Source organism: Mesoplodon bidens, assembly GCF_964165515.1.
Source record: "Mesoplodon bidens genome assembly, chromosome: 8".
Taxonomy (NCBI): domain Eukaryota; kingdom Metazoa; phylum Chordata; class Mammalia; order Artiodactyla; family Ziphiidae; genus Mesoplodon; species Mesoplodon bidens.
This window is the reverse complement of record NC_138165.1, coordinates 110942713-110959556: the sequence shown is the minus strand read 5'-3', so window position 1 is coordinate 110959556 and position 16844 is coordinate 110942713. Positions and strand designations below refer to the sequence as shown.

At 44.3% G+C, this 16844-nt stretch overlaps 1 protein-coding gene across 35 annotated transcripts in view; it reads right to left on the bottom strand.

Annotated features, from left to right (window-relative positions):
• LRRFIP1 (LRR binding FLII interacting protein 1) overlaps positions 1-16844 on the bottom strand; it is a 145896-nt gene that overhangs the window by 3287 nt on the left and 125765 nt on the right. For 23 of the 35 annotated variants that reach the window (XM_081241661.1, XM_081241650.1, XM_081241634.1 and 20 more), the window contains 4 exons: positions 16039-16131; positions 14773-14865; positions 13336-13477; positions 7867-10853 (listed from right to left, as the gene is read on the bottom strand). In XM_081241661.1, the coding sequence (XP_081097787.1) occupies positions 9154-10853; positions 13336-13477; positions 14773-14865; positions 16039-16131 (2028 nt within the window). In that variant the 3' untranslated portion in view covers positions 7867-9153. Of the gene's footprint in view, positions 1-350; positions 431-1026; positions 1145-2694; positions 2745-7866; positions 10854-13335; positions 13478-14772; positions 14866-16038; positions 16132-16844 lie in introns of those variants that run through there. The other 12 variants (XM_081241636.1, XM_081241642.1, XM_081241645.1 and 9 more) reach the window with 3 other exon arrangements.

Genomic DNA, 16844 nt, shown 5'->3' with positions numbered 1-16844 from the left:
CCTGCATGAAGCGTTTTGTAATTAACCGATTTTTTAATTTTTATTTTAAAGAACAAACTGTCAAAAAAAACCCTAACCACATTAGGTACTTTCTGCAACTAACTGTGTTTATGAAGGATTAATATCGATTATAACAGCCCAGATCCTAGTTATGACCTCTCCCTCCTCACGTCCTCTCCTTGTAGGAAATACACGAGAGACTTGCTGCCTTGTTTATCCCCCTTAGGACCTTTTTTGGTTCTAAAATTCTCGGCTTCCTTTTGTCCTCAGCCCTCAAGCCTTTCTAGCAAATAAAACTTCAGTTAATCCTCAGTTGGGCGGCCAGTGATTGCTTACAAGTGTGCACGTACATTTTGTTCTAATGCAGTTATCTCTTGCTCAGATTTTGCAAGTTTAAATTTGAGGTCGCTGATCTGTCTGTTGGCATCCCCTAAAGGTTGAAAGAGAAGGAAAATCTGTTAAGCTCTTGGGCTTTGAAAATGTTAAAACAATAGTTACTGGGAACCAAGCCCTTACTTTATAATCGTCTTGCCAATCTGTAAGTCCTGGCCTGTGGCCTCACAACTGAGGAGGCGCTCTTTCTCCGCAGCAGGGAGAGCGCCCTTGAGCAAAGAAGGCAAAGAAATGGTAGGGGGAAGGGGGAAGGGGAGAGAGATTGGGCCTGCTTTTGTCCCCGTAAGCTTCTTTCTAGTTTACTGGCACAGAAAAATACCTTCCGATTTCCCCATACAACCAGCAGATCCAAAGACTGCATTCAGCGTAGTAAACGTGGTTTCTAGCAGTGCGTCAGCTGGTGGCACCTGTTCTGTTTCTTAGGCTCAGACAGAAACATCCTTGCTCTGCCCACCTGCCCATCCTTGTTCTAGCCCACAAGGAAACATCTTTGTGCTTCTGTACTCAGGGCTTTTGGGGGGACGTTGGGAACACCGGCTGTTCCTTGCCACGATAGTTTTTCTCCTCCCGCATTTGTACAATAAAAATCGCGCATGGCAAAGGGATTTCTTCTACACGAGGATTGACATTTACTTTGTAGATCCATCACATGCACGTCCGTCCCGTTTTGTAAGACCCCATCTTCCGGGTGCAGACTGTCTAATCTGATATTCCTCTGTCTCTCTTCCAGCTGCCCTCTGAGTTTCTTAATCTGAAAACATCCACCAATAAAGCACGTTAATTTCTCTATTCTAAATGAGACGAGAGCCTATCAGAAAGGAAGCTGCATGTAACGTAAAAGCCCACACCCGCTAAGTACAATCCGATGTTGCCTTGCAGTTATTTCGTGTGTCTCAAAGGGGCCAGAGAGACAGGGGTTCCGTAATGAAGCAGGAGAGAAATGTAGTAAGACATTACAATCCACCAGGAAGACGGGGGAGTCTCTCCCGTTTCATAAAGGAACAAACCCAAATAAATAAATGAAAAACCTTGTGCCAGTTAGTACTCTTCTTAGAAAGTAATAGTAGTATACAGGATGAAAATGGAATTCTATTTACTGTAACAGGCATGCATTATTTTGTAACTCTGGGCGAGAAGTTATTTCTAAGGTTGAAGTTCCTCTCGAATTCAGGAGGAGATTTTCCATAAAACAGTTCTGAGTGTTTATCTACAAGTTCATAAATCAGTGCACGATTCACCTTTGCTTTATTCACTAAAAAGCCAGGAAGGGCCACCTGGAGCCTTCCAGGCACAGCAGTGCTGTCCCCAACAGAACCCAAACAGGTTGTAGGTTTGCCACCTGCAGAGAGCTGGCCTCTACATAGCTTTCTTCCCTCTGAGAGAGACACACGCACATAGAGTAGCTGGAATTGCAGTTAACAGCCGTGACTGTGGAATCTTCTGCTACGTAATGGGGTGTCTCCCAGCCCTTGTTCTGTGAACCTCTCATCTCTGCGGACTTGTTGGAAGTCCCCCCACACACCGACAGGAGCACAGCAGACCCCCAGTGACATACAAACCATCGGTGCATGCTGCTTTAAGAACACAAGTACAGAATTACCATGGACATATGTTTTTAAAAGATCACAGGCACTTCATGAGAATCCTCCCACCACACTGAGTGCCTTACCCAATTTTGAAAGAAATCTTCAAATCTTGTAAAAAGCGAGGCAAATACCTTTGATTAGGCTTACGTGGGAAAATGAGAGAAATCGAGCTTCCTTAGAAAGTGATTGTGGAATAATTTAATACTACCCTGCATACGAAAAAGACCAAATAGGACAACTGTGTAGTATTTCTTGAGGCAGAAGAGATCAAGGAAGGTAAACTATAGTTGAAACAACTTGGATCAGCTGTAACAAAGAAATACCTGCTGGACAGGGGTGCTGACCACTGAGAGATTACAAAAGTGGCTTTTACAGGCCAGTGGAAGAGGAAGGGTGTTGGAATGTCTGGGGAACACCCTTGCCACTCAATGCTTAATCAAGGCCTTCTACATAAATCTTTATTTTAAGCAGCAATTCATGTAGCATGGACCAAATTCAGACCAAGGCCTTGAATCTTTGGGACATCCTCTCTAAATCTGATATGATTTCTGATGTTTTACTTGGGTAAGAACACTAAGAACACTGGTTGGCTTGGTAATTATTTTCAGCCACGATGCATCAGGGGTTTCCTGATGAAGCAAGAAGCTAGAATGGGAAGGTTCCCGGTTTCAGGCGCCCCGTTCCAGAACTCGTAAAGTAATAAAAAGATCGTTACCTGTTCCAATAAGCATTCCCGTTCATCAACAAGCTTTTTCAACCTAATATCTAAAGAAATCAGAAAGATACAGGTTTAGGTGACTCCACGGACTGCCCCTTTCAGCAGACTGCTAAACTGAAGAAGGAGCATTGGGGTTAGTGAAACTGATGATGAAGGTATTACACACGTACCACAGCGAATGAGGCCACAGACAGGACGGGGGAGGAATTCAGCCAAGGGGGGTGAACTGCGGCAACCTCCCACACATGCTTGTCTCGTCAGGGCAGCATCCGGCTGCATGCAAACAGGCTAGTCTTCTACTCTGGGTTAGCATGCAAGAGCTCTAGGGCCAAACCACACTGCAACACAAGATCTCACAAGGCTTCACGGTTTAACATCATTAGCAAGGTACAAACACACTGAGCATCGGGATCCAATATCACCAGCATTTTCGTTAGCCTTGACTTCCCAAGTTTCCATCCCACGAGTGTGGATCTTCCTCATTTCTCCCAAAGACTCACCAGTGTCAGAGTTCTGACTCTGCCTGTGAACCCTAAGTGTGCTGAGAGCACATCTGGGAACCCGCTTTGCTGCTATTCTTTTGAGGAAGAACGCAGCAATAACTTAGGTTTCTGTCATTCTTCCCACCCCAGATACAGAAGTTTGCATATACATAAGCACCTAGAAGTCCCCCAAACAACTCTCTGAAGGGGCATTGAGTAATACATTCTCCAGAGTACAGAGAGGAAACCAAGACCCAGGGAGGATTTTAGGGGCAAAATCCTACACCAGTTTCAGGGCAAAATCAGGACGACGTGATGGTGGCGGGTGCTCACGTGTGCTGCGCCCTGTGTGCCAGGCGCTGTCCCGGCCACTCACACCACCTCCCGCGAAGCCCTCCAGGTGGGCACTGCTGACACGTCCCTCTTCTACAGATGAGGACCCAGGCCCAGCAGCTTTCCTCAAGCCCCAGGGCTGCACCCCTAGCCCCTGCACCCACTGTTTTCCTCAACACAGCCCTCTGAGTCAGACCGGACTCCTGGCCGGAGGCTCTTCTTCCCGAGGCGGCAGTGCTCTCACACTGCCCAGGTTCTGATTAGCCGTGTGAAATGGAAATAATGCATACGAAACGCACCTTTGTTTTCATTAAAAAATCATCTATCCACATTCTAATCCAAGTTACGTGTTTTCGCTAACTGTGTTTCCAAACATCCTAAATTGCTATTTTGAAAGGCACAATAACACAATAAATGAAAATAGAAAATGTTACGCATAAGATACATTGATAATCCTTCTGAGTTCCGTTCTAATTTCCATACAAACTGCTTCTGACAGGTGCTTTATTCTGTCCCTTCCATAAATGCACCCAACACTGAAATAAAAATTAAAAATAAACTGAAAACCTGGCTCTCTTATTCAATATCACTTTTCATTTTATCTTGTATATTTTATATTCCTATATACAAAAACCACAGGCATCATAAGAAACACTGAATATATCAGAAAGTGATTTGAGGCTCACATATCTATTTACAATTTTATTATTATTTTTCTGTTAGAAGACTTCAAATATCTTAGACAGCAAGTAAAAAAATTGTTAAAATGTAATAATAGTGCTAACAATAAAAAACAAGCGCGGGCTTCCCTGGTGGCGCAGTGGTTGAGAGTCCGCCTGCCGATGGAGGGGATGTGGGTTCGTGCCCCGGTCCGGGAGGATCCCACATGCCGCGGAGCGGCTGGGCCCGTGAGCCATGGCCGCTGAGCCTGCGCGTCCAGAGCCTGTGCTCCGCAACGGGAGAGGCCACAGCAGTGAGAGGCCCGCGTACCGCAAAAAAAAAAAAAAAAAAATCTGACCTTTAGTCTTATAGTGAAAATAGGAAAAATGGAGAGCGACAAATGGAACTTTTAAGGAAGAGAAACTTTAAAGCAGAAGTGGAGAAGATTAAAACTAAATAGTTTCAGGAAACTGGAAAAAAGAGAGAAGCAAAATTGTTTGCTATAAAGAAAGTAAGCACTGAAATAAGTCAGAGAAAGACAGACAGTATACGTTATCACTTATATGTAGAATTTGAAAAATAAAACAAACGAATGAATATAACAAAACAGAAACAGACTCACAGATGGTAACTAGTGGTCACCAGTGGGGAGAAGAAAGGAGGGAGGGGCAAGATGGAACAGAGGATTAAGAGGTACAAACTACTATGTGTAAAATAAATAAGCTACGGGGGCATATTGTATAGCACAGGAAATACAGTCACTATATTATAATAACTTTAAATAGAGTGTAATCCATAAAAATATCGAAACACTATGTTATACACCCGAAACGAACGTAATATTGTAAATCAACTATACTTCAATAAAAAAAGAATTCAAAAAAGAAGTGAAGATGAGTACTGCTGTTTTTACAGTCTTAAAAGTCAACAAGTCTAACCTGTGAAGTGAACAGTGGTGCATGACTGGCAATTACTGTGATACTCAGCAAGAGTGCTGCAAACCTATACTCACTAAGCAGCCTTGCTCATCATTGGTCTCTAACACCCAAATGATAAGCATTAAAGAAAATGAAGTCACACTGTCTCGAACTCAGAGTTTTCTTTTACACTGGGAAGTTCAAATCAATTGGCAATTAAAGTTATTTTAGTAACGTTGTTAAAGGATTACATTTTTTTAAAATCTGTTTTTTATATATTAAATTCCACCACACTTTCTGGTGTGAACTTTAGAGACCGGTAAAACAAGGAACAAAGTGGCAAGGCCATACAGTCAGTCACAGGGGCAGCAAGCAAGCACCGGGACCCCCCAGCCCTGCTCCAGAGGGGCTTGCGTGTTGTGACCGCGTCTGTCCAGGCTGTAAAGGTCAACCACCAGCAACAACCATGGTCACTGAGCACTTACTCTCTAGTGCTTTACTGGGTCTGATCCTCACCACCACTCTAAAAGGCAGGTTCTAACCCCACTTTCAGAGAGTAAAATGAGACACAGTAAGGCTAAGTAGCTTACTCATCATAATATATTATCAGCAGGATAATTTTCATTCTGTGGGTTAATTTCACCCAATCCTGGGCCTCAGGCCTCCTCTCCCCATTGCAGAGCAAGTCACCTCCCTCCATATTCGCAAAGATAATGATCAGAAGACCGACATCTCAGGAAATCCACTGAGTGTGGTCCTTTCTCTGCTCCCTCCTTGCACTGACTTAATTTGATTATAATCCATGTGGTCAGTTTTCAACTTCCCCAGGGCTAGCCTCCCACACCAGGATCGCCCCTCCTTCCCGTAAAAGGCAGAACAGGGACAGGCTGCTGAAGAGGTCTGTACAGATGGCAACTCCCTACAGCAGCTGCTGCTTCAGTTCAGCAGAACAGCTGAAGCCTTTCACGTCTCAAAAAATTCATTCGTCTTTGATGTAAGAGGGGCAGAGAGGGTGAAAGGGAGAGGGCGAAAGAGTTTTTCTCCTGAAAGACTGTCCTCCCTGATTAAGGTCAGCACACTGAATAAGCACATATTCTGAATGGAGCATGCTCACAAACGCCCCTGCCTTTCCTTCTGGAGCCCGGACATTTGGAATGAATCTTACTGTTGTGTTCCCTTGTTTCGATGGCCATGGTGGCATGTCATACAAGGCGGTCTCCTAGAAAAGGAATCTGTCAATGGAAAACAGGAACCCTAAACTGTCTAAACACCCAGAAGCAGCATTCCAGGGTCCTAGTGACAGTGGAAATTTAAACGTTCAGGTCATTAGGTTTTCCATTAATTGGAAATACTCAATGTTATAGAAAGTAGTCAATGCAAGATATCCCATTCTTAAACACTCTTTTCAAAAATTTTACTGCTTCCCAACCTTTGTATGTTATAAAATAGCCTATAATTCAAAATGCTCAGTTACCTTTCCCTATTTTTTACAGAAACTCATAGTTATACTTACATATTTTGGAAGGAAGATTAACATTTTACATACAGTAGGCATGTTCTGGTTTGGGGTTGAAAAATATCCCAGCTTTTTGATCTAAAGTATCAGTGATCGATGCTTTTCTCTGTTCTGCATTATAGTGAAACCTCAGTGGTCCAGGTTCCTCTGGGGTTGCGGCTGACAGGTCACCTTCTGATTCTTTTCTGAGTCTGAATTGTTTGACATTGCGATCTTTCCAAATGGCCTTATACACTTCCACACCTTCCTACACTGAATATACCAAAGGTAACCATTTCTTGATAATTCAGGGGCCTTCACATGCACATTAATTACTGTGTGGGGCTGTAATAGCATCTCGCCCTCGGAGCAGAGTAACTGATGTCCATAATGAAGGCTCTTAGATTATCAGGGATGGTTTGGCCCTTCGGAGTCCTTACCTTCTTTTTTGCTGACTTTCCAATTCTCTGCTGCTTCCACTAGAGGTTGGGTCCTACGTGCTTGTTCATGGGCAGAGCGCCTGCCATATAGGAAGTGATGTACGTGTTTATTGATTAAATGAGGGATGGACACTTGAGACTGCTGGCTGGCTGGCTGGAGGGATGGGAAGCCTATAATAATGCCCTTAAATGTGCTGCTGAAAAACATGGGAAAGAAAGGAAAGAACTTAAAATGGTTTGATGATCTCACCACTGCGTGAGTTTGGCTGTTGAATCACTTCCCCAGAGGCCTTTAAAAGTAGGAAGGAGAGCTGTTTCCCAATGTGCATTCCGGTATGAACGCAGCTTTGCTAAAGTTAGAGATACCAACTTTAAAGTCCTTTGCAGCCCTTGGACTTGATTCTCTAGCAAGCCCCACAGTTTTCTATTTATATGGCACAAGTGGAGAGAACTGATCAGTCCCACTATCCTCTGCTTCAGGACACTTATGCAGAAATAGTCAATGTTTATTTGAAATTCTCATCATTCTCTTCAAAACATTCTAAGTATTGGCACCTGTAAGCAAAGCAACAAGATGGAGACCTTTCTCAACTGGGCTCTTCATCAGAACCACGGACCACAGGAGATTCTATGAGGAAAGATCTTACTCAAGGGTGGTCCAACACTAGTCCCAGTCTAGACGCCGGGAGAGAAGCTATTCACTACTGACGATGGATATTACGCATGAGGCCTCCACAGAACCCCAATTGGGAATTAGCAACCCAGAGGTAGATAAAAGTAGATTAAAGATGATATTATGTAGCCACAGTCAGAATTCAAGTAGCACAAGAGTGATCACAGGCTTGTAAAATTGTAACATGTTTTTATTTCAAATTTTGTTGAGGTATTGGTCATTTTTGCACTCAATTATGTCTTGTAACAATAATACAAAGTCATATGATCTCATAAAGTGTCAACAGCATTCAAACTGTACATTCCTCTGTAATTTTAATATTCTATAATGGTTTTTAATTTAACTTTACAATTATTTTTAAAATGTTTCTTTATATAGAAAATATATATCTTGTTCAGGAAGATCAAAACAAGAAATTTCTGGTAAGAATATACTGAAAAACAACAAATGAAAATATTTATACCAGAATACCAAGTGATTCAACTATTTAAAATATCCTGTTAAGAGTCTAATCAGAAGTTTGCACAAGAATAGCATCCTTTTGTCTTGCTCTACTGAATAATGATTAGACAAATACAAAGAGAAGTAATTTTAAGGTTAAAAAAATAAATTTTAGAAATGATTCTCCCTAGCCAAATACTGCAGTAGGAAATGCAATTACAACATGTATCTCTTCCAGAAAAAAAAAAAAAAAAAGAAGTCTTTGCATAAAATGACTTTGGTACATAATTGTCATGAAGTCAAAATCGCCTATAAAATAAATTCAGGTATCCTCAAGAATGATATCCAAAAGTATTGGTCTGAGATAAAATACTTATATGAGGTAAAGGCAAGTAAGCTATCCCTAGTGCTGTAAGATGTTTATTTGCTATCCCTAACATGATTAATTATTGTCCTAACATGCAAATCTCATCATTCAGTGACCTATAAGCTGTTTGGCCGTTTATGCACTTTTTAAATAAAATACCATACAGGTTATATTATACATATCAAGATCAAATATGAAAGCACATATATGTAAATGAGACACCTTCATTTAAAGCATACTCATAATGTGGAAATCTCAGGATACTATTTGGTCACTTCAATTAGATGTTGATACATTTGGTCAAGAATATGCACATTCATATCAGCTTAAGGCAAAAGCTAAATATTTTGATGCTGATTTTAAGCAGAAATAAAACAGTGTACATTACTGTTTGATGCTCTTGGAATGCTCTCCATTAGAACTAACTCCAATAACAGAAGTGTCCTTCTCATCTGGGTGATAACCTTAGTGATGAAACAGAAATCTACAGGTAACAGTCTATAGCTTCAAGGATTAGATAACTTGGTGGTGGATTGTCATTTGGTGCATCTATACCAATCTAGAACATTTTCTGGGTCTCACCGGTGGAGTCTCTCACGGTTGGACTTGCTGTGCAGTCCTGGTCCCTCCCCAAGACCCCACCTCAACCTACGACAAGGTACAGTCCTCTTTGTTTCTGCCCTTCCCGTGTCCACCTCTCATCTCCTCCCTGCTTTCTGAATTAAAGTCCCCCACCTCGCCTGCTGGTGCCACGTCATCATTTTCTAGACCACTGTTATCTGGAACCTTCCTGACTGTCTGACCTAGATTTTCCGATGTCACATGCTCTTCTGTGCCTTCTGTTTGACAGGCATCATTAATGTTCTTTGAGGGACCTTCATCTTGGAGCAGGGTGCTGCCTGGCGCTTCCTCACTGTCTGGACCTGGAGGACGGCTGGGAGCGGTGCCATCTTCTTCAGCATCATCTTTTACAGCACCTTCCTCTAACTCTTTATTACTGGCACTGGTGCCTGATGACTGAACTGTATTATCGGCAAAATCCAACGTGTCTCCATCAGCTACTGCTTTCCTTGTCTTAGTGTTTACACCAGAATCGCCTTGGTTAAGTCCTCCATCCAACCCAATTTTAGGATTTTCTGGACCATCGGCATTTTTACTGCTTCCTACCACAGTGTTCTGTTCTGGGTTTTTAGTGACCTCATTTTGTGCTTCTACAACTGGTTTTTTGTCAGTAAACTTTACCTGCTCTTCTTTCACTTCACTGAAATCTGGGTTTTGAAATGTTAACTCTTTCTGAACATCTTTGGTTTCTACAGGTGCTGGTGATTTTTTCTTCTTGTTTTTCTTTTTCTTGTTCTTCGTTTTCTTGTGCGACGAATCCAGTGCCTCTCCCTGTGGGTCATTCTTTTCTTCATCGGGCTCTTTCACATCTAGGGGTTCACTTTCAGCATCTACCGTACTTGGACCTGGCACCTCCTGAGGGCTGCTTCTGGCTTCTGGAGAACAAGGAATGGCTTGGACTTCCAGCTTGGTTGGTTTCTCATCCCTTAATTTTCTTCCCTTACCCTCCTCTTCATTGCTCTCCCCACCTACCTCTGTGCTCTGAATTGGGACCTCCTTGGGCTCAGCTACTTCCTGGTTGGTGAGTTCTTTCTCTAAATCATGCCCTGAGCTTGGGTCCAAGCCTTCTGGAGCATCTACCTCACATGTTTCATGGTGACTCACTGTGTCATCGATACCCCTTGGAGGACTTGAGGCCACTGTGCCCACCTGCTCCCCCAACCCAGTGAGCCCTGCCTCCGGCACAGCCTCTGTGGGGTTCCCGCCCTGCTCCCCAGGGTCTGCACTGCTCTCCCCTCCAACCTCAGGTATGTGCAAAGGAGCAGCCTCCTGACGTGGTTCTATGCTCATCTCTTCCAAGCTGGTTTCAAAATCTTCCTGTGTTTCTTTTTCCCACTCTTCTGCAGATTCTTTACTTTGGTTTTTGATATCCAAGGCATGACTGCTGCCCTGCTCAATCCTAGGACCTGGGATTTCACCATCTAGTTCACTGTTTATGACCTCACTTGACTCAACCTGCTCTGTGTTTTCAAAGAAGGAAGTGTCCTCCAGAATTTGGCTTTGAACCTGTTCCTCGTTCTCAGAATTGACTAACGTTCCCGGGGAGGGGGCACTGTCTTCAGAGGTTTTCTGGTCCTCGGCAGTGTCACCAGGATGTAGCACCTCTGTGTCCACACAGTCCTTTCCTGGGTCCTCTTTGGGCTGTCTTTGCTCAGTGTTCTGCAAGATTTCTCTTTTCCCCTCATTCTCCACCATTTCATTTTTCACCTCCACTTCATTGGCTCTTCCTAAAAGACCATTGAGAAAGTTGAAGGGACCCCATGATGTGGTTGACCACACAACATATATTACAACGTAAACACATGTTCTCTTTCCCAGCCAACCCCGCTCCTAAAGAGAGAGAGCCATCAGAGAAGCACGCGGACAGAAGCCTCTGCCAGTTCTGTGCGGCAAAGCAGCCATCGCGTTAGCAAATGTTGGATCAGCGGAGGCCACTGCCACCGTGTCAAAGGCAAGAGTGGCTGCTGGTGCCACCTGGGGTGAACTGACTTTCAAAGGTGAAGTTAAGTTTTAACAAATAAGAAAGAGCTCTGGATCAGGCAGCCAAACTCTCCAAGATGAGGGGGTTCAGAAGGACGGAAGGTTCGTGGTCCCCATTCTCATTTCTGGATGCACACGGGGACCCCACTCCTACTCTTCCAGCTGTCAAACTGCACCGAATATCACGCAGCTCTGAGAGCAGCTTTCAAATAATTTTTAAAAGAAACATTCAGTTCACCTTAAGAAACTCAGCCTCAAGGTCAATCTCAAGGGAAGCCACTTTTGAAATAGCTCCTAGAGGTAAAAAGAACTCCACCCTCCACCCCCCCATCACTGTCTTCCTGGGGAAGCAGCCCGTGCCCTCAACACCTTGCTCCTTTCCTGGAGGGAAGGGGGCCGGTTACAGCAGGAGGGGAGCGTCTCAGATCAAGAGACCGCTTAATTAGATGTAAATCAATCAGCGATCAAAGAATTATGAATGAAAGAACCTGCTGCTGCTTTGGAATGAACAGTTACAGTCAGTTACATTTTGGATTCTCCACACAAACAACATCGCAGCATATGAGCTACCACCACGATGCTGAAAGTAAAAGCTCGGTGATTTACGACCAGCGGTCTCCAGGAAGATGGAGAGCCCGGCAGGATTCTATTCAGAGTCAGCTTTGCCTCACCCCTTAAAAATCTCTAGTATTGCATACGTTTTATAAGGTACATTTTATATTAACTAAATATTACACAAATATAAATAAAAAAATAAACATATATCTTGGGAAGTTCCTGCAATTCTTTACAGGGATATGTGATCAAAAAACACATGGAGGGCTTCCCTGGTGGCGCAGTGGTTGAGAGTCCGCCTGCTGATGCAGGGGACACGGGTTTGTGCTCCGGTCCGGGAAGATCCCACATGCCGCGGAGCGGCTGGGCCCGTGAGCCATGGCCGCTGAGCCTGCGCGTCCCGAGCCTGTGCTCCGCAACGGGAGAGGCCACAACAGTGAGAGGCCCGCGTACCGAAACAAAAACAAAAACAAAAACAAAAACACATGGAGACCACTTACAAAACCGACGTTTCTAGCTCTTTAAGTGTTCATTACACAACAGTTATCAAGGATTTATAAAATGTATATTTGAACAAGAGCAGCATGATAAATTCTAGCTGCTCAGGTAGGGAACATAAAGGTAGGATGGACATTCATCAGTTTATCTTCCCTCAGCAACTCTGACACAACGAAAAGAGCTGTGTTTCTTGAATAGTCATCAGGGTAATGAGGCACCTTCCCGGAAAGCCAGTCCTGGGAAGCTGGGGCCTACAGGTCCTCTTCATGTCCATGAAGAACCTTCCAAATGGAAACTACAGCCATGGTCCCTGACCTTATCCCAGCCTCACTGTGAAAAGCTGGAAATGGTTGCAAGCGAGGCCTTACTTGCTGGCTACAACTTCAGGCCGCCCACCACATGCAGAAGGTTTATCCCAAAGCCAAGTATATTACAACAAATATTAATTGGTGAATCTTTTCAGATATTTGAAAACTGTGTAAAATATTCCTACAATATATTGGGTTTCCCAATTTACATTCTTTCAGAAGCAAAAATGTGACATACAAAGGAACATCACCTCTGACAAAGGGGCAGACGTTTTCAGACTCTTGTTGGTAAGGAAAGCCCTCCGCAATGACCACACTCACCACCCAGGGCTCCCCGTCCGTCTCCCCCACCACCCAGGGCTACTTGTCCATCTGCTGTCCACAGGCACTTCAGACTCTCCAAAAGCTTAATGGTGCACAGGATTTGCAGCACTGGCTTGCAAATACAGTCAACTAACTTACTTTACGGCTCTGCTATTCTGATCTTTTGACAATTCTGTAACAGAATAAGTCACAACGCCGTGTTTGGCACATAACTGAAGAAAACCAAATACAACAGAACCGTCAACACGGTCACTTAATTTTGAGATTATTTTCCTTGTATTCACCGTCTCACTGGCAGCTTTGAGAAGCAAAAGAAATGTCTTCTTAAGCCATCGGTGGTGAGCACTGAACAGAGGTACATGCCAGACAGCACACGTGGGTGATGGCATCGTTTGACAAGGAAGTTCCCATGCAGTGACAGAACAAAGGGCATGCTGGGTGATTGTTAATCGATCAGTGATGATTACATCAACTCCACCAACGCATGGAAGGTGAACCAGTGCTGACCGGAAGATGCAAGGATCAAAGGAAAACAAGTACTTACCCAGCGTCCCATCCCCTGTTGTCTTGAGGGCATTTAACTCTTCCTTCGTCATCTTTGTAGAACCTTGATAGCCAACATTATTTAGAGGGTCTGAAGTCTCTCCATTGGTAGCTATTTCTGAATTTAGGATTATTCCATGTTTCTGGGAATAAAAACAGGCTCATCGTAATACTCACTAAGTGATACTAGGTTAAACTTTATTTTATAAATAATAATTTTAAAAACCCCTATTTTTCCCTAAGCAGAGGAAAACTCTACAGAGACAGAGGAGCGCTAGGCTCCACCCCTGTAAATATTCTATCAACACACACTGATCTGGGATGTCTTCCTCCAGGGTCCTTCTTCCTTACATGATCCCAGCCACGTCTTAATGTGCTGGTGACAAAACACTTTCCTCGGGCATCCTTTTTCACTGTAGGCTGCCAGAAAGTGGAGCCTCAAGCAAATCACTATAAAGTGGTCTTTACCTCTAAAACCCCGGCTGTGTTCTTTAAAAGGACGGCGAAATATGTACGTGTTCTGAAAGGAATGATGAAACTTGGCTGGAAGGTTTGTTATATTCAAAAGAAATACAATTCGTGCTCACGACACAGCAAAACACTTTAAACCCAGTGACGCTTCACAATGCCAGGATGCCCCCCTCACCCGGGATCACCCCCTCTCTTACGCCCTCCTGCCGCCCATAACTCGTTCTCTTCTGCTTGGAGGAATTCCCAGCCCTGTACTCACACCCTGGCGAGGAGAAGTACTGTGAATCTGAGCCCTAAGCCTGTTCCCTGCTGGCTTACTGCTCTGGCCTTGACCCTTCATTATGAGTAGCTGACATGGATGTTTCCATTGGCTGATGCACCAGCCCAGGGCCATACCCCCTAGACTCACCACCGCCTTCCTCGGTGCCGAGAGTCCACCCCGAGCTCTGACCCCCGCTGCTGGCCGTTGGTTTATTTTACTCAGTTTCCAGCCAGCAGCTGAAGACCCCTTGACATGGTCCAGACAGAACTTTCCTACCGTCCTCGGGGTCTCCAAGCCGAACTAGCGTCAGCCACGCCACTGTTCAGCTACAGAGGTCCTTATGTTCGAGACTTTAATATAAGAAAGAGATACATTCTCTAACTTGGAGTAACGTCCTGGAGAATTTACTGGTGAGTTTGAGAAAAAATTTAGACAGCCTACCAAAAAAAATTCTTGGAAATCAGAGTTGCTTTCAAGATCAGATATGCCTATAAGTATCTAAAGACAATCAGCCCCACGGAATCCACGCTGACTTCACATGTCTCTTTGGGGTCAGGTAACCCAAGATTTGATGTTATTAACCATAGAACTAAAATCAACGACATAAAATTAATGAACACCACTATCCACACACATTCGTCCTTGAGAATCCTGGAATTTGCTGTTGTCGCCTGGATTTTTTAAAACTGTACTTTGGCTTCGTACCTTTAATTCCTCTTTCAGCACGACTACTTCTTCTCTAAGATCGTCTCGTTCACTCCTTATGGAATCAAAGAACTCTTTCTGCCTCTCTAATGCCTGAGTGTGTAGCGGAGCAAAGAGAGAGAAGATTCGCACAGGTGAGCAGACGACTTCAGAAGCAGGACTAGCAAGGAGGCTTCTACTATGTAAAAGGCTAACATCGGCAGGGCATTCGACAGACTTTGCTTAAAGATATAAACACAATGCAGTGTTAAGCTCTGCACTTAGTTTACGCCAGCCAAGAAACGTCGCTGTGCATGCTCCCTGAAAGACCTTAACGTTCTGAAGTATGCTCTCTGTTTTACACCCTCTCCTGGCTTCGTCTGCGGCTTCACGGCATAGTTGGAGAAGGAACAGAAGCCATGCACCCATTTAAGTGAGGGATACATAAAGGAAAAGAAGAAACGTTTACAACCCCCCAGTGACAACCATTTTAGGAATTTAGACTATTTTTGTACGTTGATTCTCGGTGTTTGTTGTCACAGATAAACATAAAGTGGTCCTGAAGCAAACACAACGCCCACACAGACATGCACACAAAATCTTAAATAAGCGTCGGTGAGCATATCAAAACGAAGGCAAGGTGCAGCTTCACGATGGAAAGGCGCTGACATTTGCTTCAGCATCTAGAGATTGTTATCAGAGCCGTGTGGAGTGAGTCGCCCGTGTTTTGGAAGCCATTTGGCATCGCGGAGCACAGCCGTCACTTTATTAAGCGTGTTCTTTCTCCCTACGCGTCACTCCTAAATGCAGACGGGCTGCCTCTTCTTTCCCTGTGGAGGGAGAGGGGCTGACATCTCCCTGGGGAGGCTCAAGGTGGGGATGCGTGAGGCACAGCACCTGCCACCTTGCAGCTTCCTCAAAGCCCTTGGAGAAAAAGCCCAGGCAACAGGGGACAGGGAATTCCAGGAGGTCTGAGCCTCCACGCATGAACCTGCCCAGCGTGCCTTCCTCACTCCTTTCATCTCTACGCCGCTGGCTGCTCACAGGCAGGCAGGGAGCCCGGGAATGCTGACCAAAGGAGAATCTCCACGTTGGAAGTCCACTTCCAATTTGGAGTTAATGTCCATTTGGGTAAGTTCGTGTAGTCTCTCTTTTATTCGTTTTGTGTCCCACGGGGGTCACATGCAAACTCATACAAGCCTTTTTGCAAACCAAAGATTCTGAAAGCATTCAATTTGCTAAGCAGACTGCCCACTTGAACAGATTTCAAAGACTTGAGAATCCTACCCCTATCTTTTTGTCTTTCCATTCTATTGTTTCCTGAAGATCAGAAATCTCCCTGATATAACTCGCCTGTTTCTGCTGTAGCTGTCGGATTTCCTGAAGAATAGGAACAGATAGAAAGAAAGCAGATACAGGGTTAAATGGGAAGAAACTCTGCAGTGTAGACAACCCCTGAGCCAGCAAGCGCCCTTGGAGGTCCCAGCACCATTTTTTCCTCACTGATCCCAAGTTCGTTCTCAGGATGCTGGGACTTTATCCTTGTCCTGTTCCCCAGCTCCAAGTGTAGGAAGAAAACCAGCTGGAGTGAAATTCTCACTTACAGGCACTAGAGTTCTAACCAAATTAAAAAAGTAAAAAATCAAGCCTGTATTAGTTTCTTTTTGTCGCTGTAACAAATTACCATAAATTCAGTGGCTTAGAACAACACAAACTTATTTTCTTACAGTTCTGGTGCTCAGAAGTTCAAAATGAGTCTTATGGTAACCCCAAGGCATGGGCAGGCCTGGCCTCTTTTCTGGAGGCTCGGGGCAGGGGAGAATCTATTTCCCCCTTTTTTTAGTTCCTAGATGTGCCCACAGTCCTTGGTCTGTGGCCCCTTCCTCACGTGGCTCTGACCTCTGCCCCCGTGGTCACATCTCCTATTCTGCCTTTGACTTTCCTGCCTCCTTCTTGCAAGGACCCTTTGGATCACTCTGGGTCCATGCAGATGATACAGGATAATCTCCCATCACAAGGTCCTTAACTTAATCACATCTGCAAAGTCCCTTTGTCTGAGTAAGGTGACGTAGTCACAGTTCCAGGGATTAGGA